Source organism: Sorex fumeus, unplaced genomic scaffold (assembly GCF_029834395.1).
Source record: "Sorex fumeus unplaced genomic scaffold, SorFum_2.1 ptg000014l, whole genome shotgun sequence".
NCBI lineage: Eukaryota > Metazoa > Chordata > Mammalia > Eulipotyphla > Soricidae > Sorex > Sorex fumeus.
The window spans coordinates 6,567,929-6,595,862 of NW_026606071.1; the positions used below are offsets into that span (position 1 = coordinate 6,567,929).

The 27,934-nt window shown below is 37.0% G+C and overlaps 1 protein-coding gene across 1 annotated transcript; it reads left to right on the plus strand.

Moving 5' to 3' along the window:
- WDR75 (WD repeat domain 75) lies at positions 1-25,499 on the plus strand. The gene is made up of 21 exons (XM_056111752.1): positions 1-87; positions 2,350-2,479; positions 4,355-4,420; positions 5,345-5,435; positions 6,021-6,145; positions 8,104-8,174; positions 8,366-8,485; positions 10,245-10,333; positions 11,397-11,555; positions 12,388-12,447; positions 12,550-12,665; positions 14,136-14,311; positions 15,799-15,956; positions 16,952-17,132; positions 17,917-18,011; positions 18,804-18,899; positions 20,665-20,834; positions 21,436-21,495; positions 23,871-24,017; positions 24,307-24,398; positions 24,890-25,499. Exons 1-21 carry the CDS (start codon positions 2-4, stop codon positions 25,092-25,094), a joined length of 2,493 nt encoding a protein of 830 aa, XP_055967727.1. The 5' UTR covers position 1; the 3' UTR covers positions 25,095-25,499.
- The last annotated feature ends 2,435 nt before the right edge of the window (positions 25,500-27,934 follow it).

Below are 27,934 nucleotides of genomic sequence, written 5' to 3' on the forward strand. Positions count from 1 at the left end.
GATGGTGGAGGAGGAGAGTGTCCGCGTGGTTCGGTGCGGTGGCAGCCAGTTGAACTTTAGGAGAGCGGTGTTCTCTGTGGATTCGAAGTAGGGGCCCGCCGCTTTTTGTTTGTCGCGGGCGGGTGAGGACAAAGAACTGTCAGGCGTACTCGATTCGCCTGCAGCCTTACCTGGGCTCGGTGCAGGGGCGCGCGTACGGATGATATGGGGCTTGCGGGAGCGAACGGTGTGGATGCAGTGAGAAGCGTGCCAAAGGCCTTATTGGGGTGGCATTGCAGCCTGGGCTCTTCCTTCTGGTCAGTTCACCCGCTGGCACATTGCGGGCGCCTGCGGGTGAGCCCCACGTGTGTAGAAGCGTGGGCCTGGAGTGGGTGTGTGCGCTCCTGAAGGCCTAAGCTCAGATAGAACGAAGACGTGGTGTTGATGAGCCTTTGGAGGCGCCACTTTCTGCAACCCACCCCCCTGATGGGACGTTCTGGCAGCCTTTTTACGTGAAACCTGGTGTTGTTTAAATATTGTGGGAGGTAAAAACAAACCTTTAACCCGGGATTTAATGCAGTTGGGAATCAAACTATTCCGAGAATTCAAAACCCCAATTTTGTATTGTACGACCTGTATAAGTACCGTCTTCTGCCTCATTGCTGCTTTGTAGGTAGATGGAGTGGTGCTTAGTATTCCATCTTAGCGATTTGTTGCAAGAGTTAAACGTCCTGTAATATATCAGCAACGTAATGATGGCACATCTAGCTGAATGTATGTCAGTGTATGTCACTCGTCGTCTTGGCATCCACTGGAAGCGACACATTGTAAAGAGGTTTTCAAATCACTTAGGTGTGATGGAGTGACACTTAGTAACAATTCTAGCCTAGAGGAGTAAAGATGATACATTTAGAAAGGTGTCCCCACGGTATCTTTCTTATAGGTGTATGGATGAATGGGAGTTGTTGCTGTTGAATGCATGCATAATTGAAAGCGATTTTAGAAATTGAATTAAAAGCAAGAAAATGAATCCTATATCGGCTGGGAAGCTTCCCAAGTTATAATCATGGAATCACTATTGATTTTATAATTCATGTTGTATTACCCATTAAATACGGGTCCAGACTAGGACTATCTTCAGTATAATATGCTTTGTGAACAAGTAGTTCCATTGGCTATTAGTGGGTGTTTGCTGGAACTAGGAAAGACTTTGTTGATAAGCATCTAATGAATCACATGGGGAAAAAATGAGGTTTTGGTTAAGAGGTCCCTAATATCTATCGGTTTTGTCCAAGACCTATTAGATGTTGGGGTTCTTCCTACTATGGACTGTTTCTACCCTTGTTCATTCTATTGAGATAGCAAGTTCATTGTTTACTATGCCTGCCACTCTCATCAGTCCTGTTTTATGTATTGCAAGCATAACTGTCACTGTCACTGTCCTCCCATTGTTCGATTAACTCAGGCGGACCCAGTAATGTCTCCATTTTGAGACGTGTTGTTACTGTGTTTGGCAAATTGAATACGTCACAGGTAGCTTGCCAGGCTTTGCCGTGCGGGCGAGATACTCCCCGTAGCTTGCCGGGCTCCAAGAGGGGCAGAGAAATCGAACCCGGCTCGGCCAGGCTGGCTGTACACAAGGCAAACTCCCTACCTCTGTGCTATCGCTCGAGCCCGTTGATTAACATTGCAAGCATACATGGCAAAAACTAAGATTCATTTAAGTCTTAGAATAGCCCCTTAGTAAGTACTGTCTTCATTTTACTGTGGTAAACAGTGAGATTTGCAATGTACAAAACAGTGAGCAGTTTTGTACATTCTCCAGTAATACATTGTGATCCCAGCATCCCAAACCTACTTGTGCTTGTATTTTGATTTGGTACCATATCCAGCGGTGCACAGGGGCCTTGCTCAAGAACTGTTGGAGGCCCGGAATCAGAATCAGGCATCCAGAATGTACACACATGCTGAACCCTTTCTCTAGCGACTGAGTTTGACTTCTTAAAAAGACTTTTTTTTTTCATCTCAGACTTTCATATCTGTTTGTGCCAAGTATACACAAATCTTGCTCTCCAGGAACTCAGTTTGACAGGGCAAAGTCTTATGCTGTGTGCTGAGGGCAAGGATTGAGCTAAATAAATCCACCCACGGTCCTGGACTGGCCCTATTTATATTAAAAAGATGAAGGAAGGATGTCCTTGGAGGGGAAAACTTAGCTCAATCCTAAAGATGTAAAAACACACACATACTTTGAATATACGATTTTTAAACTTGTTTTGAAAGGACCCTCTGGTAACAGTTTTCAAGGACAATAAAAAGATCCTACCAGCTATAAAGTACATGAGACTTAGTATTCTTATTTCTTTTCAGGTTTATCTTCTGTGTTTCTGGAGACTTTGTTAAGGTTTATAGCACAACTACAGAAGAATGTGTGCATATACTGCAAGGACACAGAGATGTTGTGACAGGAATCCATCTCAACCCCAACAATCATTTACAGGTATCAAACATTCATATTGAGAATTTTAGTATTGTCCTTACTCTTGCCAGAAAAAAAAATTGAATTGGGTTTGGCTGGGACGCTTGCCAGGTTATAATCATGGAAACACTCTATTGATTTTCTAATTCATGTTGTATTACCCATTAAATACGGGTCCAGCCTAGGACTGTCTTCAGTATAATATGCTTTGTGAACCATTGGCTATAAGTGGGTGTTTGTTGGAACAAGGGGTTCTTGGTTAATGTGTAGTTTCTGAAATTAAGCATTAGGAGCAATTAAATGTATGTAGATCTTAGGTTCCATTTTATGCAATCTGAATATCCAAATGAAATTAAACTATTTTGTGTTTTGCAAACTTACTTGGTCTCTGAATGTTTTTATTTCAGCAGGACATTTTTTTCAAAGGTTGGCAGCCAACATTAATTTTGTTGGTTAGCTGTTAGTGGTTGGGCTCTTTCAGGTTAATCCAGGTTACTTTGTATTATTATCATTGCTATTATTTTTAGACTTTGGTGTCAGTTCTGAAATTAATATATGAAGAAAACATAGGCATTAATGCTCTTTGACTTCATTTATTAATGTTTTGTGGGACTCTACTCCAACATCAGGGGAAACCAATAAAAACGTGACTAGATCAAACTGAAACATTGAAAAATAAATCCTGAAACGTTTCTGTATAACAAAAAAAAAGTTAATCAAAGTGAAAGACAGTACCAAATGGGAGAAAATTCTTCTGCAGCATTCTTCTGAAAGGGGTTGATAAAATATGCAAAGAACTCATACAACTCAGCAGTATACAGCTCAATTGAAAAATGAGCAGATCTCTTCAATTGGCACTTCTCCCAGGAAGACATGTAGATGGCCAGCAGGCAAGGAGCACACAAAAAGATGCTTGTTTTATTAGAGGGATGCAGTTCAAAGCATCCATGGTTCTGATGCATAGTCATTGTAGTGTGCATTTGGGGTAATTTTATTTGGTTAGATAATGTCTTCATGTCTTTCTTATTTAAATTTTTGTTCTCTGAATTTATGTCCCCATAGTCACTTTTCCCCAAAATACTTAACATTCCTTATGATAAGCAAAATAATGTCACCGTAATGGCAACAGCAGCTCTCTCTCTTTCTCCCTCTCTCCCTTACCCTCTCTCCCAAGAAGCCCATTGGGACAGAAATGAAAGGACATGTTTTAAGGCACTCTGGGGTGTTAAGATACATGTTTCATCAACTGTTGGGGGGTCTCCTGCACTGAGGTTCAAGTAGAGGGTGAATATTCCAGAGCTGTAGCACACTTTGACTTTACCGCAGCAACCACATGTATAATTTTGATTTTTAGTCCTGGGTGTGATGGGAGGTTTTTTTTAAAGCAAGATATTTTTCAGATACTTTGGAGAAAACGTTGTTTTGGTGCTATACCCCATTGTGCTCAGGGTTACTCCTGGCTCTTGCCTCAGAAATTACTCCTGGCAGTGCTCTAGGAACCAAATTGGATGCTGCGGATCAGACCTGGGTTAGCATGTACAAGGCTTGCACCTTACCTACAGTATTATTGCTCTAGCCCTGAGGAAAAGCATTTTAATATTTTTTGTGAAGATAAATACATTACTGCCAATTAAAAGGGTTGGGTTCTTGGTTGCTTTTTATAAGTTAATGCCTCACCAATTCCCTCTTGAATACTGTCTTCCTTGTTTTATTCAAAATTAGAAATTGATTAATTTGATTCCATTAGAGAGTTGTGACAAAAATTATCTATTTTAAAAAACTGATTCAGCCTTTTAAGAAATTAATGAATAGAAAATGTTTTCTGTAATCAATAATTATTAATTTGCTACTTGATGGATTTGTAAAATCAGTTTTGTGCTGTTTCTACCCTTTTAGTTGTATTCTTGTTCCTTTGATGGCACAATTAAACTGTGGGACTACGTAGATGGCATTTTAATAAAGGTAAGTGAATCTTCTATTTGCATTTGGTGACATGAATGGTGAAATAGTGACATTGTTCTCATGTGAAACCTAGTTTCTATATAAGCTTCAAAAACATCAAAGTTGCACACCATTAAAACAAGGCAAATTTTTGCATATGAAAATAGCTTCTGGTAAAATATGTCCAATTAAACTGGAAGAAATATTTGCAAATGAACTTTTTTTTTCAATGTAGGATGTTTCTACTACCAATGAGGAAAAATTGTATAATTGATAAGTAAAGAAATGGAGTAGATATTCAAGTGATCTTATGCACAATTAGAATAAGATTGAAAATAATAACTTTTTCTATAGCAGTCTAACCTCTTTTGGTCTTTGTAACATGACAGGAAAAAAAACTAAATGTAGCCTTGCTATCAGGTAAAATCTAATAGAATCCCATACAACCATTAGGAAGAAATATGTAGAGCTGTACATATTAATTTGAGAGATTATTCAAAAGTATATAGGGTATCCTTTCATTTTTGTAAGTTTACATACTAGTTACAGTGTGTACAACATATAGTATCTTATATAATAAAGAATGGTCTTCCCAGTACCTAGGTAAAGTCTTTTAATCACAATACATAGTAATGTCTTTCTGGAACAAAGCTCAGTATCTATTCCCAGCACCTTTGAGCTACAGTCTTACTAACTGTAGTCACAATGCAGTATGTTACATTGCCAAAATTTAAGGTTTTTTTGTGACTGGAATTTGTGCCTTTCTATTCCCTTCACTCACATTGAAATAGACCAGATATCTGATGCTGTAGGATACAGCAGGGAGAAAGGTTGATAGAAATCACTGCCATTAATAGAACTTAGACTGCTATATGGTTCTTTTTTCAGGGGATTGGAGGTGGGGAGACAAGAAATCAGTTGGTTTTTATTTTTTAAATCTTTCAGACTTTCATAATTGGACAGAACCTTCATGCCCTCTTTGCTCTTGCCCAAGTGGAAGATTCTGTTTTTGTTATTATAAGCCATGAAAAACCAGGTATAGTATAATTAGTCTGATTTAACAAAGTATTGACTGGCTCTTTTTACTTTCCATTGTACAGTTTCTCATTATACAGTTTTAGACTGAAGTGTAAATAGGTTTTGGAATTGGCATTTAAATTTTATCTTAACTTTTTACTTGCATTTATTTTGGGAATACTTCATATCAGTTCTGAAATATGCAGTAAGGAAACTATGATTCTTTATAGGTGATTATAAAAATAGATTGCAGGATTTAAATTTACAGTTATTTTTGCAGACATGGGATATAGTTTTTCTTCTTACTGAACTTAGTTTTTAATAAGCAACTCTTTTATCACGGAAACGTTTCAGGGTTTAATTTATTTTTTAATGTTTCAGCATATGAAAATCCACTGCATAAAAACGTGAATCAGCCTGGAAAATATTTTTGAGGCATCTGTTTTATATCCTATGTACCTTTCTTTGTTTTCTCTTTGTTCCAAACCAGATTTCCTGATAAAAAACTTTATAAGCCCTGTTGAAATAGGTTTCTGTCATGAATATGTGCATACTCTTACTTTTTATTGAGAAGATTAATATTAAGATAGCCTCCTTTGGCTAGATCTTTTTCAGCTGGTTTCAGTGAAATTGCCAAAATCAGCAAGCCAGGAAATTGAAGCTAAGGAAGTCTCTGTTGTTTTGGATTACATTAACCAGTCACCAAAATGCACTGCCTTTGGAAATGAGGTAAAATTTATTTTGCTCAGTTTTCGTTTTGTTTTGTTTGCCCCAAAATCTCTTTCCTACAGTATTTCCTTTGAGCATTTTATATCACAGTGATGATTTTAAGTTTACCTTTTGAATTACAGTATTTTTGTTAGAATCGTCTTTTTCATTGTTATAGTATGTATTCATGGTTCAAATTTTAGGGCTATTCTTATTGTATATTGCATTTCATTGTTCTGATATACCTAAGAGTTATCAAAATAACAGTGTTTTGGCATTTCTGCTGGTTTACTTAATTTGTACTTTGGGAAAAAATTGCTTGTCCTTTTACTTTTAGACTTTGTGTTTGTAGAATAGGACCTTTCTATTGATAATATGCAGAATATAGGGGATGTTTTTCAACATAGAAAATGCAAAAAATTATAGTAAAGAAAGTTAAGTCCCTCTGGTGATTAAAAATTGATGGAATCTTTTTTAATTTTTTCCTAAGTGTACGTAAAGTAGCTTTTTTCAAACTGAATTAGTATCTGAAGACTACTTATCCTATTTAATGTTGTGGCATGATTGCATATCTAAATGTTAGAAATAATAACTGATGTTCATGCCATCATTTTGTCATTCTATTAATAATTATTTTAATATGAAGTATCAGTCCTGAAACATTGTGATGAAGCGTATCTTTAAAATTAAGTTTTCTAATATCATTTTGATTTTTTCCTGGAAAGAGTTAATTTCTTAGACTAGAGAAAACTTTCAGTGTCTCAGCATTATAATTCTTTACCATCAAAGTCATCAGGTTAGGTACAAATTAAAACCACAACAAGAACCAAATGGTCCACTAAGCTCAAAAGTGGAAATAGCCCAAATGTTTGTCAAAAAGAGAAGAAACAGATTGTGATAACTAATTTGTTTGAATGCTACTTCATAATAAAAATGAAATAATGATGCTCGTAGGAGCATGGATGAAGTTCAGAAAGGTGATTTTTGAGCTTAAGAATCCAGACACAAAAATATATACTGTATCATTCAGCTTATGTGATGTTCTAAGGCATGAAGAAAAGTAAACTGTGTTATACATGTTGATAGTGTCTGGGAGGAGTAGGAATATTGGGGAATCACTGCAAAAGGAAATAAAAAATATTTCCCAAGGCCAATAAAAAGTTCTGAATCTTATAAGCAAATATGCATTTGTTGAGCATGATAATTCATTGTATGTAAACTATGTCTTGATTTTAAAAAAGTTTAACTATTCAAAAAGTGATTAATTTTGGGGTTTAGAACCGTAATTGCACTGTCCTCCCGTTGTTCATCGATTTGCTCGAGCGCGCCCAGTAACGTCTCCATCGTGAGACTTATTGTTACTATGTTTGGCATATTGAATACGTCACGGGTAGCTTGCCAGGCTTTGCCATGCGGGCGAGATACTCTCGGTAGCTTGCCGAGCTCTCCGAGAATCAAACCTGGGCCGACCAGGTCAGCCGCGTGCAAGGCATATGCCCTACCCGCTGTGCTATTGCTGCAGCCCAGAACCTTAATTATTTTTTAAAAGATAATCCTTTCTTTAGCTAAAATAATAAAGCATTTTCTGTTAATACCCTTCTAACCTGTCTCCTGCAAAATCATTACTATGTTAACTTTCGTTTTTGGGGGATTACACCCCACAGTATTTAAGGGATATCCCTGGTTCAGTACTCAGGAGTGACCCATGTCTGTGTTCAGGGTTTGTGTGTGTGTGTGTGTGTGTGTGTGTGTGTGTGTGTGTACATGCTGGCCAGATTTGAACTAGGGTGGGTGTGGGTGTGGGTGTGTGTATACACAATTGCCAGATTTGAACTGGGGTCCAATGGGATGCAAAACAAGTATTTTTTTAATCCCTGTTCTATCGCTGGCCCCTTATATTGACTTTTGTGCTTATATTTCTCCTTAAAGAGTATTGAGGATTTTTTTTAAAAAATGTTTTCTTTTCTTTGAACCACCAGGGAGAATATGTTGCTGCAGTACGGGACTTTTACTTATCTGTTTATTTTTTCAAAAAGAAAAAAACATCAAGGTAAGAGCTCGTTTCCATTAGCTTAACTTTATATTCTCAGTTTTTTGTTGCAATTTTATTCTTACACAAGTGATCAAGCAATCTGAGAGTATTTCAGTTTTAGTTATGATAAAGGTAGAAACTTCCTTTAACTATCATTTCTTACCAAAGACTTCAGTAACCAACGGAAAATGTGTTATTCTTTTTTTTAGGTTTTCTTTATCATCATCAAGAAATAAGAAACATTCTAAGAATAATTTTACATGCGTAGTCTGCCACCCAAAAGAAGACTGCATAGCAACTGGTCACAAGGATGGCAAAATTCGTCTTTGGTCTGTTAATTCATAGAGCATGGTGATCGTTCATAGGTTTTATGTTAGCCTTTCAGAATGCAGCTGCTGCTGGGTCCAAGGAATGGAATGGTATTAAAAAGCCATTGCAGTAAAAGAAATTAACATTTTTGACTTCTTTTCTGTGCTTTACATTACATTGACTTGCTTGGTTGGGCTTGAAAAATTCCTTGTTGCCTATTAAAAACTGTACTGAAAAGAGCTTTGTCAGCCTTTCCATCTACAGGCAACAGTGACAATAGTGAATATTGAACTTAGAGGATACCATAATGGCATATTGTTTGTATAAGTGACCAATTGGAAGTAGAAAAAGCCCTTTTTTGCCCATTAAGACTCAACAACCTTGGTATCATGATTTATTGTGTTTGGCATAAGCTGTGTTCGTGTGTGCTCTGTGATATGCCATTATTTTCCTTAGTATGTCTTTGTCAAATTACGAATTTGACTTCAGTAAGAGAATTTTTTTAAGTACTATTGTTTTATGACCTGTTTCAAGTGTACATCATTGTAAATCGGCATCAGTATATACTATATTTTACAGTATACTCACCTCGAAAATCTGATTTTGTCTCATCAAACATTTGATTTCTTTAACCCAATCTATCCTTCCCTCAACTTCTCTCTTTTTAATTGGATGTCCTCATCTAGTGTGTAACCGTTTCTGCTTTTTTTTTTTTAATTTTCCATTTACTTGGGAAATGATTTCCACTCCCTCACTTGTCTATATTTACCTATATAGTTTAAATGTGTTCTTGTGGGTACCATATATCTGGGCTTTATTCATTAATACATCACCTCCCTCTGCCTTTTGATTGGTAAGTTCGGTCCTTTTTTTTTTTTTTTTTCTCCTGGTGTTTTGAGCTAAAGCCACTAGTGCTCAGGGCTTACACAGGGCTGTGCACTCAGGGATCGCTCCTGGTGACTTCCGGGACTATACAGGGTGCCAAGAATCAAGCCCAGGTCTGGCAAGTGTAGGGCAAGGTGCCCAACCTGCTGTATTATATCTCTTGGCTCTAAGTCCATTGTTATTAAAGGTGATTCTTATATGAGAGCTTGGCTACTATTATTTTATCTTACATTTTCTAATTCTTTGTCTTGCCTTGGTCAGTTTGGGGTGGGCTGTCTTGGATTCACTTTATTGTCTTGTTGCTTTTTTGACCACACCCTAAAGTACTCAGGACTTTTCCTTACACTGCACTCAATGGTTGCTTCCTGGCAGTAATCAGGGAACAGAAGATGGTGCCAGGGACCCAAACATGCAGTGTGGGCACCTTGTCTGTGTATTATCTCTTCAGTCCTCTTTTCCAGTTTAGAAGATCTCCATTCAGCATTTTTTGTAAGGGAAATTTCATTGTTGTGAACTTCAGCTTTTAATGGAGAAGGCTTTATTTCTCTCTAGCTGCTAAAGATAGTTTTGTGGGCTAAGGTATTCTTTTAGCTTTTAAAGATTTTATCTTTGAATAATTTGAATATGTTACTCCAGTTTTATCTAGCCTTTATAGTTTTCACTGAGAAATCTGGTGGTACTGCTCTTTGTTACTTGCTTCCCCTGCCCACTAGACCCATTTAATATTTTTCATTGTCTTGAACTCTTGGTAATTGCACCAATCTGTGTTTATGCTTCCTCGTATTTAGATTACCAGCTGTTTTCTTAGGTTTGTAGACCTCTATATTCAGTTTCTTCCTGGTCTGGGGACGGTTCTCCTACTTTTTTTAATCAATTCTGCTTTCTTCCTGATAGGAGGAATTTTGATGATGATAAGAACTACACATACACCACCTTACATTGGCACCATGATATGGTTATGGATTTGGCTTTTTCAGTAACGGGTAAGTGTAAATCCAGTGTTTTCTGTGGTGCTGAGGATTGAATCCAGTGATTCACACATGCACAGCAAGTGCTCTGCTGCTGAGCTAAGTCCTCAGCCCTGCAAGTTTAATAATTAAAATGAACATGTGAAGCATGCAAATTAAGCTAGCTAATCTTTTGGCTCACTCTGTAACTTGAATGGTTTGCATTGTATGGGCCAAATGAATTGTGCTCACTTCACCTGTTTGCTTTTGCTCTGCACAAAGCCATATTCTTACAGTGTAAAAGCCCTTCATCATAGGTGAAGGGCTTTTATGCTTAGCACACATACCCAATATGAGCTATATTTTTTTAAACATTTTTAAAAATTTATTTTTATAAAGTTTTTCACAATAATTGATTACATTCAATATTACAACACCAATCCCACCACCATTATACCTTCCCATCACCATATTTCGAATTATTCCAACTGGATCCCCAAAGCCTGCTCCCAAGCAGAAAATAATTGTTTATCTTGTATTTCTTGTTATGAATAATCAAGATGAATGAAAGAAATGAAGGATGAATGAAAAACATTTCCTTTGAGGAAAGTGTGTGAAATTATTGATTATTGTATCACCTGGAGCCATTAAGCCCTTGTATAGAGTATGAGATGTCTAAGAATTCTAAAATTTTAAATAAGGTGATACAGCTATAATTAAATTTTAACTGGATGGTGAATCTGGAGTCCAGAGGCATCTCTGTATCATGTTGCTCTCTTCTTCTGAGGTTTATTAGTGAGTCTCTGGATCATGGACGTTAATGAGCATAAATGGCACTAGAGGCAGTTCGTGGGCATGACAGCCAGTTACTGGAAACACAGAGAATTGGGGGGAGGTTGCCCATTCACGACTCCATGTAGATGAGCTGTATTTTTAATGGAAGCTTGATATAACTCAAACATTTTATTCTTAAATGTTACAAATAAGGTGCAGATGGCTGATGCTTCACACCCAATGTTTTAATAAACCTTGGCCCTTAAGAGGTAAATGTATCATTTCTTTCCCACTGTCCTTGTTCTTTCCATGGGTGGATGAGAAGGCAGCAGTCTGCTGAGTGGTGGTCGTGAATCTGTCCTTGTGGAGTGGCGAGACGTAACAGAAAAGAACAAGGAGTTCCTTCCCCGTTTAGGAGCAACTATTGAACATATCTCAGTCTCGCCAGGAGGGGATTTGTTCTGTACTTCTCATTCTGACAATAGTAAGTTTTGAATTCTGAGGAAATTTGTATGGTGTCATAAATTAGCACCTGTGGCAAATGGAAAATCAGAAACCTAATTTCTGATTAGGTGTAAGCGACTTGTATTTTTCTTTTATTTCTCTGTCCCCATTCTACTCTTTGAAGCCATTGGAATCCAACATTTTCAGAATTTCTTTTATAAAAATGTAGGTCTAAATGTATTTGGTTATGGATTTTGACATAGGCCCTTGCGCTTTCACATGTGTAACTGAATTGCCGTAAGAGTGCTATGAGATTCTATACTGTTATTCTCTATGCAATGGCTGAGATTCTGGCAGAAAATGAGAAGTCTTATATCCTACAACACTTTTTGCTTGTACGTTCATTACTCACATAGATAAGATCCAGCCTGTTTATTGCCTGCTTTTTCTGAGAGAGAGAAAGAGAAAGAAAGAGCAGAACTAAACTATACAATTCAGTAGTGGCATACTTTATTTCAAATTAAATCATCTCTTAGGATCTATGTTTGTGAATTGACACTGAAAATATTAACAATTAACATTCATAGGCATAGATACAGCAAACAAATCTTGATGCCAATAGAAAGCCCCTAGTCTCAAACCCTGGTTTTTTGTTTTGTTTTGTTTAGCTTAAATGCAAAAATATATTCCTAACAAATTATTGGTAACAATTAGTACCAACTAGACTTTAAAATTATTTTAACATAATATTAAGACTTAAAGTAACAAGTACATTTAGCTTAGTGGTTTTGCCTTTTGAGTATATTTCAGAATAATAGGAATCTTGACACTCTGCCCTATTTCTATTTAAAACTTTTTTTTTTAACTGACAGAGATAATGATCATTCATCGAAACCTTGAGGTATCTGCAGTGATTCAAGGTCTAGTGAAAGGTATGCACATCCCAATAGATTTAGTAATTTTAGAATTACTCCTGTACATTCTGAAATTGGACATGTATCTGATTCTAACTTTTGTTTTTCACTCCTTTTCAGATAAAAGTATTTTAACTGGTTTGATGGTTGATCCAAGAACTAAAGCTTTGGTTTTAAATGGAAAACCTGGTCACTTGCAGTTTTATTCTCTCCAAAATGACAAACAGCTGTACAATGTAAGTTTTTTGACCCATTTATTAGCCTTAAAATTTGTGAAATTTCTTTGCAACATGTCTGGCTTTAAATAATGTGTTTCAGTGCCTTTATGAGAATATCCTTGTGGTGATATGCGAACCTTAGTCAGTATAATCTGTCATTACTTACCTTATTTGTTAAGTTTGGCAGCAGGAGGAGTGGTGGGGATAGAGACTCCCGAGTACTGCTCAGGACCCAAGGTCTCTCCAGGTGATACAGTTCAATGACCAGAAGGTGTGATGCTGCAGGTGCCAGGGAGAGCCTCGCTGGGTGCTGCTGGTGGGCTCCAGGACGTACCTCTTGATGTTTGTGGGCTCTGGGGCTGTTCCTGGTGATGCTCAGGAAACTATGTGGTGCCAGGATTGAACCAGGTTTGGGCACTCACTTAGCCATGCTGGACTATCACCCAACCCTGTTTACTGCTTATTTCTAATGCAGTTGCAGATTTAAGTCCACATTGCTATTCCTGTTGGCTCTTTTTGTCTGTCTTGTTTCAGACTTTAATTAGCTGATACATACAGCGGTAGGGCATTCGCCTTACAAGCGGCCAACATGGCCGACCCGAGTTCGATTCCTCCGCCCCTCTCGGAGAGCCCGGCAAGCTACCGAGAGTATTCGATATGCCAAACACAGTAACAACAAAGTCTCCAATGGAGACGTTACTGGGCCCGCTCGAGCAAATCGACGATCAACGGGAGGGCCTTTACCTTACATAATTATGCCATAGAATCACAAAGATAGGAAATGAGAATATGTGGCTTGAAGGTGCAAATATGCCTCTGCTTTACAATCGTCTCTATAAGCTGAAGTTAAAGTTTTAGTGGAGATTAAAGAGAAACACTTCCTAATTCCTGATAAATGCAATCCAGATTCCCATTTTTTTCCTTATCTCCTTTAATAGCCTTAAAAGGTTTTTAGCATAGCAACTTAACAACACTATCCCTTCCTTCCCTATATCTTCCTCTCTACAAAATTTTAAAAGAAATAAACATTTATCTTCTCATATTGCTAAAGCAAAGCCAGATAATAGTATTCACTTCACAAACACACACACACACACGGAAATTGGAGAAGAGAAACAACCATAAATAAAATACTGGCTGCTGGGGCCAGAGTGATAGTACAACAGGTAGGGTGTTTGCACGCTTTGCATGTGACCAGCTCAGGTTCAATCCCCCTTACCCCGTGTGGTCCCCAAGCCCACCAGAAGTGATTCCTGAGTTCAAAACCGGGAGTTACCCAGAGGACTGCCCAATGTGGCCTAAGAACAAACAAAAATTCTCATTACTTAAAACAATGCCCCCCTTTTTTTTTTTCACTTAAAAATTTGTTACTGTAGGTTCTAGTCACTATATCATATGAATGTAGTTATATTCCTTAAAACTATCATTTCTGTATGTGTGTGATAAATATAAAATATAATCATTTTGAATTTTTTTAAAACCCATCAGTTAGATATTATACAGCAAGAATATATCAATGACTATGGTCTAGCACAAATTGAGCTAACGAAGGCTGCATTTGGCTGTTACGGTAGCTGGCTTGCAACTGTGGAACAACGTCAAGAAAAGGAAATTGAGCTTGAGTTGCAAATGAAACTGTGGAACTATAACAAGAAAACACAAGGGTAATGCTTCCTATTCAACTGTTGAATCTCTCAATAGACTCTATCTGACTTTTCTATGGTTTCAGTAACCAGTGTTTGATATGTTTTGGTAAGTTTTACCTTTAGAAAAATAAAGGCCGTGCTATCCTAGCGTTTAAGCTTTCAGCTGTGAGAATGCATTGGTGACAGCCAAATTATAATGTCATCTTACTGCACGGACGAGGAAACATAAAAAAGTAACACCGCAAGGACAGTACCTGATGGAATGCAAGTCCAATTTTAGAGTGCTAATGTCTTAGTTCCTTTGCTCCTTTATTAACTTTAAACTACTTTCTTGAGGAATAAGGGTGCAGTAGTAAGTAGGTCTCCAAGAAGTGGTATGGTATGGTGGTTTGGCACCTTTTTACACCCATGGGGCAGCATCACTCTGCAGACTATTACTTAAAAACTGCTGTCAGTTAAGTGGCACTGTTATTTTGCAGGTCAGCAGGAAGTTCTGTGGACTGACACCAGTTCTGCAGACTGACAGTTGAAAACCAGTGGAAGCTTGTACGTTTTGATTAGATAGAAGACTCTTAGTATCTCTTCCTATAATAGTTATTCATCTAGTCCTTGCTTGAATTCACACACACACACACACACACACACACACACACACACACACACACAACCGCTATTAGATAAGCCTTCTGTCTACATTTTACAGGTGAAAAAAGGAAACAGGTCCGGAAAGATTAAGTGTGATTTCCCTCAGGTTCCTGCTCTTATAACCTTGACCTTTAAAATTTAAAATTATTTTTTGGCCTGATGAATAGCACAATGCTTGTGTAGGTTATCTTTAATTCACAGTGGTGAGAGGCAGTTTTCAGTCACTAATATTGAGCAGGTACTTTTCTCTTTGTGATTTCTTACCACAAGCAAGGGGCTTCTTGGCCAGTCTATGTTTTCCTTATTTATATAACAAGAACACCTCAGTTCTGTACTGAGTGTTCCTCAAGCAGTCTTTCCCAAAAGTGATACCATCCAGTAGGAGGCACTGGCCTAGACTGTGAGGGGCAGTAGTAACCTGTGGTGCAATAGGGGGTCAACTTTCTATTTGTTTGCTTTAAAAGGATTTTAAAAGGATTTCAGATTTCTGAGGAGTACTTGATAAAAAAAAAAAATTTTCCCCTTTGTAAGGGGATGTATGGTAAGCCAAACAAGTTAGGGAACTTTTGTAGTTTTAGTACAATACATTTTTAGGATTTTTGTTGCTGTTGTTTAATGAGCCATTTTATATGCATTTTGTACCAGTAGGTGGATGCTATATAATCATCTCCATATTATATAAGTTACACCAGGATAATGTATATTAGAATGCTTGCATCCTTTGGCCATTCTAGAAGGGTCACTCTTGTCATTCTAGATGATATCAATTGGCTAGTCTTAAAATGCCATTGTAAAATGTACAATATTTAAGACTATCCTATACTGGTATAAGAATAAATCGGTGATTTCCTTCTTACCAGGTTTGTTCTTAATACAAAAGTTAACATGCCACATGAGGACTGCATTACAGCTCTCTGTTTCTGTAATGCAGAAAAATTGGAAACCCCCACCTTAGTCACAGCAAGTAAAGATGGCAACTTCAAAGTATGGATACTGACAGATGACTCTGATATATACAGTAAGTTAAATAATGTCTAAAATAGTCTTTCTCAAAGTGGGTGATACACGGGAATGGTTTCGGGGTATGGTAGTAACCTTGGGCGCAGTTGCAGGTACTTTTTATTTGTCTGCTTAAAGAAGGTGTATCTTAGTAATTTTGTTTTCTTTTTGCAAATGCGGGTTTGGCCAGATTAATTTGGGAATCTCTGGTCCAGAACACGTATAGTTTTCAAGGAGGACATATAGGAGCCAGGAAAATAGTACAGAGCTAAGCTGCCTGCCCTGAATGTGGCCTACTCTACACTTTGAGCTACAGCACTGCATGGTCCCCCACACACCACTGGGGTAATCCCTGACATCGAATCCTCAAACATTTGCATAGTCATCAACCCAGTTGGTCATATTTCCAAGAGACCCCTACATCCCCTGAGCATTACCGAAAGATCCCAGAAAAAAATTATTTTGGTCATACATATTCTCAGTTGATGAGTTTTATGAAGTATTGCCTAATTTTAAATGACTTAAGATTATGGGCCAGAGAAATAGCCCAAAAAAGCTGGAGTGCAGGTGTTCTTTTCAGGAGGTCCCAGTTCAATCCACAGTGCCACGTGGTCCTGCAAGAACAGCCAGGAGTGACCCCTGAGCACAGAACCAGAGTAGCCCCTGGTTTCCGGATGTGGCTTAGGAACCAACAATAACAGCAACAACAATTTTTATCATATTGTAACACACCTTTCCTTCAAAATCTATACTGGTATATTATTCTGGTTCATCTTTGTGAGAATCAAGGAAAAAGAATTTTCAGTCTTCCACTAGGGGGGAGTAAATGTCCCTGGGAAGAGACAGATCTCCGTAGATAGATCTCTGTAAAGTTTGAGGAAGTGGATTTTGTTACTGTTTTGTTTGTTTTTGTTTTGTGTGTGTGTCTCTTTGTTTTTTAATATTTATTATAATTTCTCAGTAATGGCTAGTGTTTATATCATTTCTAAGCTCTGTGGCCTTTTATTACCCTAGAAAATGCTGTTGGTTGGACCTGTGACTTTGTGGGTAGTTATCACAAATACCAAGCAACCAATTGCTGTTTCTCGGAAGATGACTCTCTACTAGCTGTTAGTTTTGAAGAAATAGTTACAATATGGGATTCGGAGACATGGGAGCTTAAATGTACATTTTGTCAACGAGCTGGGAAGATAAGGTAGGTAAATAGTTTGGTGAATTTGGAAAAATATTCTAATACATATGACTAAGTAAGTGCTAGAAATTTATGATTTCTTTAAAAACATATAGATCTGTGGACTTGATAGCTACCCAGAGTACTGGGAAGCTAAATGTTCTTGACATGAAATATGTTCATGGTTAAGCCATTTCTGAAATCCAGATTATACTTAATTTTTTGACTTGCCAATTTGTAAAACATTTTCATGGGTGTGCTGCATAATAGAAGCTACACATAATGGATCTAAATAGTGCTTATCTCAGCATATTCCCATTAAAGCATACTATGCTCAAATCACATTGTTTTCTGAATGCCAAAGGAAAGTTCTCCATCTTACTTGAAGATAAATGAGTATGATGACAAAGTGACCAATGGCTGTTGAAAATTTCTCTAGTTCCCAACATGTCTGATTATAAATTTACTTCATACAACTTAGTTCCAGATTCATACTGAAATTTTTTTTCTAGAGGAATGAGCTTCCAACAGAGTTTTAATAACTTTGTGCACTTCACATACATTTACTCTGTATGTGAAATGTCATAACACACCACATAATAGGTTAAAGAATTGATCATCAGATTTTCCCCAAAGAAACAAAATTAAACTTTTCAGTTTTTACCCTTCAATATCTTTTTTTGTAAGATACTCATGAATAAGAGTATGCATCAATCCAAAATTTGCATTGCATAAAATTAATGCTGTTTCTAAAATTAGCAGCTCTTTATAACTAATTTACTGACTGTTAATGTTCGTTTTAATCTAGGCACCTTTGCTTTGGGAGATTGACTTGTTCAAAGTACCTTCTTGGTGCTACTGAAAGTGGCATACTTTGCTGTTGGAATCTGCTCAGTTGTGCATGTAAGGCTTGGGGGGGGGGGGGGGATTGGTTGGTTTTGCTACAAAATAACTTGGTGAGGCATATGAAAGTGGCCCTTTAATTTTTGCATTTTAAGACTTCTGAGTCCTGTCTTTGTCTTTGCCTTTAAAGTACATGGTTTTTAAATATCACTTCGCAGTATTAAAAATTTGGAATACTGGAAGAAAATAGGTATAAGCTGCCTAAAGTAAATTTGACTTCTGTTATTCTTATTTTTCCTTGTTTTTGATGGATATGACTTTTGGTTGCCTTTCACGTTCTCTGTCTTCATTACAATTTGAGGAATTTTTTTGCTTATTTGTAATTCACATTAACTTGTAGTTTGTCTCAACATCTTATTCTCCTAACAAATGTTGATTTGGTAACATTTTACTCACTGAAATATATGATTGACAAGCATATTGACTGCATAATAATAAATGTGTGCCTGCTAGCTTGCTTTCTTTTCTTTTTTCCTTTTTTTTTTATTTCCTGCAACCATTATTTATTAACTTTTAGCAGCAGAAAAGTGGTTGCACTAAAATAGTAACCATTGCATAATGTATGGATGGAGATGTTTGTTGTTCCTTGGGGCCTTGCTCCTCACTTTAGTGTAGCCTCCTACAGTTTATTTCAGTGTGTTGCCATGTATTCCTTGGAAGCATAAAATCTCTCTGCCTGGAAACAATAGAATTGTTCGCTAAGATGAAGAGCATTATTTTGATAGTTTTTAAAGAGTTTTGGTAAATCTTTTCTTTAACAAGAAGTTGCTTTTTTGTTTGTATGTTTCCCAGTGGAATGGAGTGCAAAATTAAACATAAGAGTCATGGAGTCTGATCCTAATTCAGAGAATATTGCGGCAATCTCGAAGTCCTCGGTGGGTTCAGACTGTAAGTACAGACCATACTTTCTCTTTAGACATAGTTTGGGGTTTTTAGTTTGTTTGTTCCAATTCTCTCTGGCCATTTCTCTTGTCTTCAACTCTTACCCCTGGCAACCACCAGGCTGTTTACTATGTTATTTGATAGCTTGAAATTTTGGGGTTTTTTTCTGACTTAATTCACTTCACATTTCATTTAACAGGACATTTTACTTAACAAGGTCCATCCTATTCACAAATGGGCAAATGTTTTTTAATTGCTGAATAATACTCCATTATAGTTATGGGTTGCTTAACAATGGAGATACATTCTGAGAAATTGTATCTTTAGGCAGTTACATCATTATGTGAATGCCCTAGAGTATAATTAGAAACCTAGGTGCATTTTCCTGATGGTTAAAATAATAGTGAGCAGCTTTTTTTTTTTTAAGGAATGTATCAATTCGCATCTTTGTGCCCTTATTTAATTGGGTTGTCTGTTCTTTATTAAATTCTTTATATATTTTGGATATTCATCCCTTGTCAGGTAAATGATTTGCAAAAATGCTTCTTTCCAATCAACAAATTGCCTCTTTGTTGCTGAGTCATTGCTACATTTTTTATTTTACTCCTACTATGTGGTTTTCTGATTTGCCTGATGTATAAGAACTACTTAGCAAACCTTTTGATTTTTTCAAAAAAGAATTTGTCCCACATAGATTAAACTACAGGCCACATAATAAGTACACTATAGATTATTCTTCCATGCACATCTTTCGGGGTTCAGGGGACTCCTATGTGCTCTCAGAATGTCCAGGGGACTCTCCTGCTGTTTCTCAGTCAAGCTGGCTGGTGATTAAAGGCTAGGGCTCAAACTGCTCAGGCCCCGCAGTGCTGGAGAATCTCCTAAGAGCTGCACTGTATGTTGAAGATTGAACTGGACTTGGCTGAATGCAAGACTTGCACCTTAACCCCTGTACTATCTCTCCTGCCCCACACTGCTGTCTTGAACCCACATTCCTAAACCATGTTTTGAGATTTAGAAGTCTATCACCCAAATTTTCTTCTTATCTACCATCAGATCAGATGTTCATTGAAGCCATTTTATCAGATCCTTTCCTTTCTTGAATTCTTATTAGGTATAATAACTTACATCTGCATTTATACTTAGATCTAGGGAAACTCCAGTACACCCGCTGTTTCTCAATATACTAGTTCTTAACTTAACCTCTTGTCAAGATAGATTTCACCCCTTTTCCAATATTCTCAACTTCCCTAAGAAGGTTTGATCAGGGGCTAGAGTGATAGCACAGTGGGTAGGGCATTTGCCTTGCACATAGCCGACGCGGGTTCGATTCCCAGCATCCCATATAGTCCCTCAAGCACTGCCAGGAGTAATTCCTGAGAGTGCTTGAGCCAGGAGTAACCCCTGTGCATCGCTGCATGTGACCCAAAGCGCAGGAAAAAAAAAAAGAAGTTTTGATCATTCCTCTGCAATGTTCTTAAGGCACTTTCCACATATATCTTTATTCCAGTGTTTAAGACAAACTCTTTTGATGCTGCTTTCATGATGTATTTGTGTTTGCTCAAGCTCTGCCCTTCCTTCTTCTTCAAAACCATTGTTTATAAACTGCTTAGTATGCGGTAGGCACCTAGTAGATATCTGTTAAATTAAAGCCTAAAGTAATCATGACCTTAGCCATTTACCCAATGATATGTTGAGGATTGGTGTAATCTACTAATTTGAAACAGAACTTATCTTTTGAGATAAAATGTTGTCTGTCTTTTTTTTCTAGTGTTTGTATTTAAGCCTAGTGAACCAAGGCCATTGTATATTCAAAAGAACATCTCTAGAGAGGAAGTTCAGTGGGGAGTGTTTGTTCCACGTGATGTTCCTGAATCTTTTACCTCAGAAGCTTACCAATGGCTCAACAGATCACAGTTTTACTTCCTAACAAAATCACAGGTAACCTTTGCCCCTCAAGAAAAGACTGTCACTTTACATGTGTTTTTTTCAGTTGCTTCACTATTTGAGAGTAATAATCAACCTGTGACAAAATGGTTTCATTAGAGGTTTCCTTCCTAAAAGAAGCATTTCTGTCAGTGGTATTCAACCTTTTTATACCTCTGACAGGTATCAATCAGTGTGAAAGTTAGAAATTGAAACTTCTTTTTGTGAGCCCAATACAGAAGTATTACTCATGTGTGTTGACTTCACATTAATTTCTCCATTAAAAGTCTTCAAAGACATTTATTGTTTACATTAACTCCTTAATAGTGAAAAATCAGAAGACAAAATATTTTAAAGTTTTATTTCTTATACTATTAGAATTGTTAGCTGTTTTTTAAATGTATTTTATTTTGCATTAGAAAATTTACTAATAGTTTTTAAATATGATGTCTCACTATAATCTTATACCTGTCACAATAAACTAAATATGCTTTAAAGCATATGTTATTGTCCCATAGAAAATACCAAGATGAAAAATTTGATCTCATTTTTTAGTTTTTTTTATTTGCACTCTATACTTTCTCTTTTGCATCATTCATTGATTTCTCTTTTTCAGAGTTTGTTGACATTCAGTACAAAGTCTCCAGAAGAGAAACTGACACCAACTAGCAAACAGGTGTGTTTTAACCACTCGTTGATAAAACCCATCCTACAAAAATAAGGTGATTTATTTAAACTCAGATGTAAGAGCAACGTTTCATCTGCCCTAAGATGAAATTTAAAACCATACAGTTATAAACTACTTGCCTGGTGAAGTTGCTCTTTTAAAAATGTAGTTTTCGTTTGTAGTATCAACATGGACTTAAAATACGATTTAGAGAGTCAAATAATTTCTATAAGACTTCAGGGAAAACATTTCAGATACCACTGTCCTTACCACAAAGATAATTACTCTAAATTGTTGGCTGGAGTTGTTTTTCTCCCTGCCAGTATCAGTGACATACTTTTATTGCATTCTGGATTTTTCACATTTTGGTACAATGAGTTAACTCTGATCTGTTGAAGTTAAAGTTTTAATTGGTTTTCTTAACACCACTATTCCCATTTTCCCAGCATAGATCAGTCTTAAATTAGGTCAGCATTCATTATAACTATGTAAACGCAATTCATAGCCAAGCCAATGTGGCAATAAATAAGTTGTTTATCCTTTTGTGACCTACTTTTGTTTTCTTTAGAGTTAATGTTTGCCTCAGTTTTTGTTTGTTTTCTTTATTTACTTCTCACCTGATCATCCCCAAACTCCACTCAACCTGTCTAAACCTCTCCATATTTTCATACACATTAGAGATTCTTCTGTGTGTTTTGAGAAATATTTCTTGGTACCTCTAACTTTCTTTAATACTTATGACTACTCTATAAATCTACAGCACATTAAGCACATTAGTCATATTAAGGTCTGTATTCCCCATCATCCTAAAGATTTATTTCATCTCAGATAGAACATCTTTTTGTTGTAATTTTTTTTTGGTGGCAAGGGATGGATGATCTCCCTTCCTTTGGTAAAGCACAAAACAGTGCCTGGAGACAAATATAAGATCTTACATGTTTGTAGTATATTTTTCCTCCTTCACTTGATTGAAGAACTAGAAAAAGTGTTCTAGATTGAAAATTAATTTTTTTTTTAGATCTTTGAAAATAGCATTTTGCGATAGTTTTTGATGTTACTGAAAGTTTGATACTGTTCTTAGTCTTGATCCTAATTTATAGCCTGACCTGTTTCCTCTGAAAACTAATTATATTGAACAGGGTTTGTGTGTGTGTGTGTGTGTGTGTGTGTGTGTGTGTGTGTGTGTGTGTGTGTCTCCCACCAACCCCCATTTAACATTTTTTTGTTGTTCATCTGCTGTATTCCAGAGACTGTTCTAGATATTTAGGATTTATCAATAAGCATATTAAATAACTGAAGCGTATAGTATTTTAGAAGGTAATAATGGTGCCGGGCAGGTGGGGGGGTTCCGGGGGGGAACAAAGGAAAAAGGATGGTAGATGGAATGTGTCTTGACATTCTCAATAGAACTGTCAGTCAAAATCAACCTTAATGAAGACTTCAGCTTTTTCCATTGGTGGGGGTTGGAGTTGGGGGGTGATCAGGGAACAAAGAAATACCTTTGTCTTTATTTTCTGTTCTTTTCTGACAATTTTTACTTAGTGTTGGACCTTCTAGAATGGTGCTCTAATAATTGCTGATTTCCTCCTCTCTTTTTCTCATTATTTGTTGTTGGTGGGTTGGTGTAGGGTTTGTTTGTTTTTTTTTTTTATTAATTTCTATCATTTTTCTTAAGTCTTTTTTTTTTTCATTTTTGAGATTTTCATACAAGTCTAGTGATTCTTGGCTTTCAGTTCTTAATGTTGGGGGGGTGGGGACAAATAACTCATTTTGAAGTTTTTTGCGGAGGTATGAAAATGGCTTCAGTATTTGGCTGAGTTTTTTTTAAAAAGTTGCCAATGTTGTATTTGTGTACTTTTTTCTCCTAGACTGGTTAGACTTCCTAGTCCTGGTTTTTACCTCAAGGGCATCACCTGAACTAGCTGTATTATAAAAAGCACTCTTTTAGGAAGTACAAGTGTCTCCAGTCTTAAGACACTACCCCCTTCTTCACCCCTGCAGTCCCGTTAAAGATACCTTCTCAGCTTTTAGGCACCGGGATTGACAGAGTTAATAATAACAACACTCAGGCATTTAGTGTTTTAACTCTTCCACCAGTTATCAGTGTCCTTCCACCAATATCCCAAGGTCTCCTTCCACTCCTAACCCCCAATTTCTTAGCAAGCTCATTTAAAAAATTTAACTATTACAGTTTGGATTGCATCTTGGCAGTATGTGAATCTATGAATCTCAGTATCTCCTGTTAACTTTTCCCACAGGAAGTGGGCATCTGAACCTCAGTTATTTTACCTATAAAACAAATCAGGCCAGATAATGCCTAAAGCTCTGCTCACTGGTCCTTCTAATTCAAGTTATTTACTTCTCTTTGTCTTGAATTCTTACAGCTACTAGCAGAGGAAAGTCTTCCAACCACCCCATTCTATTTTATATTGGGAAAGCACAGGCAGCAGCAGGAGGAAAAATTAAATGACACTTCGGAAAATCAACTAGTACAGCTACCTTTAACAGAAAATATACCTGCAATTAGTGAGGTAAGTACTTAATAAAGCAAACAAAGAACATAAACGAATTCAAGTTCTATAAATTAGTAGTTTTTAATCCAGTTTAACAAATTAATTTTGAATAATTATTTGTATACTGTGTAACTCAAGTACCCAAATCAAACTGTAAATTTAAGATTTCAGGTTAGTGTTACCTGACCTAGAGGGGTGGGGAGGAGAGGATGGTGGTTTCATAAATATAGGAAGGCAAGAAGCACTTGTCCTTTGGTTGGCTCCCGATCTTTTTCAATGAAATTTCATTTTTCTCTTTTTGCTCTAGCTTCTCCACACTCCTGCACATGTGCTGCCTTCAGCCTCTTTCCTGTGCTCCATGTTTGTTAATTCATTGCTGCTGTCTAAGGAGACTAAGAGGTAAAGTAGTTCTTCAGCTGAGTTTATAATACTCTGGGGCAATAGGATGATCAGTATTACTTGTTTAGATTGTTTTGCCATTGATTTTATTTCAGTGCTAACATGTAAAGGATAAAGGGTTATTAACTCAACCAAATAAAGTAACAGTGAAAATTAGTGTCAGAAACAGATCTTTTATACATTTTAAGGATTTGGTATCTAATCTAACTTAGGTTTTTGTTTTTGTTTGGGGGCCACACCCAGCAGTGCTCAGGGCTTACTCCTGCTCTCAGGAATCATTCCTAGTGAGGCTTGGGGAAGAGCGTGGGGTACCAGAGATTGAACCCAGGTCAACTGAGTGCAAGGCAAGCAGTCTACCTGCCTTACTATTGCTCTGAGCCTGCCAGCTTACATTTTTTTGTTTTGTTGCATTTCTGCGTGAGTGTATTGAGTAAGAAAATTGTTTAGAAATACATTTTTAGTCATTTTTAATTTTTCTTCTTTAACTTAAGTGTTGAAGAAATGTCTGGTGACGTAGACATGGATGAAGAAAAAGAAAGTGATGATTCTGATGAAGAAAATCATTTTACTGAAAGTGTTCAGGACACAGAAAACACAGACTTGAGAGAAGACATCATACATCAATTGTCAAAATCTGAAGAAAAAGAACTGAGAAAATTTAGGAAAATAGACTATAGCTGGATTGCTGCTATTTAAAACTGGGAGGCGAAAAAGGTTGTCGCACTTTTTATTGTATATTGATACTCCAGAAACATCTATTTTAAAGTTATTTCTTTTCTAAAAATATTAAATTGCTTTACTTTTCTTTAATATAAAGTTATATTCTCACCGTGCTTGTGTTTTCTGGGTACATATTCACATGTACATCGCCTCATTTTGATTTTGAGTCACACATCTGCCTTATTAAGTAAATGTTTCCTTTGTAGGTGAGGCAGCTTGTGTTCCTTTACCTGAAATTCAGAGATAGAAACTTGCTGATTAAATTTAACATTGAAATTTTATTTAGTTGCCAAATATTAGTTAAACTTATATGAGCCCTCGTAATTCGTTTACTTCTGTTAAGTGATCTTTTCTTATTTTCCCTAATGTATCCCACTATAATGTGAAAAATGCTAAATTCAAGTCATCTAGGCCTTAGCCCTTTTTTTTTCCAGAGAAGGGCTTGCCTACAATATTTATTTTAAAAATTCATGATAATCTTGGAAGATATTATAATCAGCCAGTTATATTTAAGTATGTTGAGTGAAAGAACTGCTTTTTTTTTTATTATATCACCATGAGATACAGTCACAAAGCTTTCATGATTGAGTTTCAGTCATATAATGATGGCGTACCCATCCCTCCACCAGTCTGCATTTTCCACCACCAATGTCCCCAGTATCTCTCCTGCCACCTCCAACCCATCCTACCTCCTGCGTCTGTGGCAGGCACCTTCCTTCTTTCTCTGTACTTGAGCAGTATGGTTTGTAGTACAGATACTAAGAGGCCATCATGTTTGGTCCTTTATCTACTTTAAAATTATCTTCTCTGCCAGCACATGAGGCCAGCTTCCAAATCATGGAGTAATCCTCCTGGCCTTTATCTCTACTGTCCTTGGGTGTTAATCTCATATTATTTTATATTCCACAAATGAGTGCAGTCACTTTATGTCTGTCCCTCTCATACTGACTCACTTCACTTAGTATGATACTCTCCATGTCCATCCATTTGCAGATCTCCTGGCTTCACTCTAACACAGCTGCATAGTATTCCATTGTGTAGATGTACCACAATGAGAGAACTGCTTTTAAATCAGTTTTACATTACTGGTTGAAAAGAATCCAAATCTATGTGTTATGTTAAAGTGGTATGTTAAAGTTCTCAAATAAAAAATTAATATAAAAGTTAACATCAAAAAAGTTAAATACACAAATCATAAGAGCGCATCTTAATGAATATTCACAGTTGTTACAAATGCTTTTTTGTGTTCAAGGGAGTATTCAAGTTAGGTCTGTCATCACAATTTTAGACTATTTCATCATCTCAAAGCTCATCAGAGTTTGGAAAATGGTTCAAAAGTCATTTGAGAGTCTCACTCCAAGCCCTGGCACTGTCCCACCATGGTCCCCCAAGCACTACTAGGTGTGGCCCAAAAAAGAAAGAAAATGTTGAATTAGCAACCACTTCCCATTTCTCACAACTTAAGTAACCACTAATGTATCTATCTCTTGAGATTTGTCTATTCTGAACTTTGTATGTAAGGAATCCCTTAATATGTGTTGCCTTAGCACATATCAGTTATTACTCATTCCTTTTGCTTTCATTTCTTAAAGGTGGATATACTGAGTCACCTAATAACTAAATTTAATCTCTTAAAAGAACCTTGACATTTTACAAATCAGGTTTTCCCTTTGAAGAATTAGCCTTTGAGATTTTTTCTTTCTGCTATTTTGCTTTGTGGTTTAACTTGCTGTGGTGGAACTATTAACCTCTTAATTGCTCACCTATATAATCTCTTGTTTTTAAAGAATGCCCTGAAGCTTGAATTCCTGTTTCAAGTAAGTCAGCTCTATTCTTATGGACTGTCTTTTCTTGCTGTTGGGCAAAATCTCACAGTACATAAACTGGAGGCACTTTGGTCCCTTCTCTGAGTGATACCCCCTTAGGAAAGAATGAAGAAATGCAGTAGCCTCTGCTTTGCTAATCTTTTCTAACAAGTTTTACTTCTTTGAACAAACTGAGGTGCAGAGGTTATCAGATCTCGAGTATTGTCCACCTGCTGTTCTTGAAATAGAAGCTCCAGTAGGAGTTCGTTTATAGGATGGAAGACCAAAGTCTTTCAACTGTACTTATGTGGATTTTAGCTTCTGCACTGTAGAGTGAGGCAGTAAGAAAGACTAGTTGCTGTCCTAGAGGCTGAGAGGAGGAGGAGGAGGCTTCTCTTGGCCATGCCTCCTGAGGTGGACAACTGTCTAACTGGAATGGGTTGGAGAAGGAGCTGTATATCTATAGGATTTGTGCCACTTTTCTCAATTAAATCTGGGATTCTCAAATTAAATTTTCTGATTATCATCTGTATGCCCTCACAACAATATTGTTTTTGGTACTTTGAAGTACCATGGTTCTAAGAAGCAGGATCCTGTTGTTTCCTTATACTTCATTCCAAAATAGAGGTTGCCTCCTATACATTCTTTTTCATTTCCTTCCCTCACCCTCGCCACAATTTGAAGAAATCAAATTTGTCCTGCCAAGTTTCTCACTGATCTTACAGATTAATATGGATAGGTTTTGTTTTTGTTTTTTATTAGTGAAACACCATGAGGTACAGTTGTAGACTTACAAACTTTTGTGCTTGGGTTTCAGTTATACAATGATCGAGTACCCATCCCTCCACCAGTGCCCATTCTCCACCACCAATGATCCCAGTAGCCCTCCCCGCACCCCCCCCCCCCCAACTCGACCTCTGTGACAGGGCATTCCCTTTTGCTCTCTTTCCTTTAGGGTGTTGTAGTTTGCAGTAGAGGTATTGAGTAGGCATCGTGTTTGATCTGTAGTCT

What these genes read in the sequence shown, in the direction of transcription:
- WDR75 (XM_056111752.1), top strand. Translation starts at nt 2, where the DNA reads ATGGTGGAGGAGGAGAGTGTCCGCGTGGTTCGGTGCGGTGGCAGCCAG. An exon ending in TTTGGCTTTTTCAGTAACGG is followed by an intron (nt 10,334 to 11,396) that starts GTAAGTGTAAAT and finishes GTGGATGAGAAG; the next exon opens with GCAGCAGTCTGCTGAGTGGT. An exon ending in AGATGACTCTGATATATACA is followed by an intron (nt 15,957 to 16,951) that starts GTAAGTTAAATA and finishes TTATTACCCTAG; the next exon opens with AAAATGCTGTTGGTTGGACC.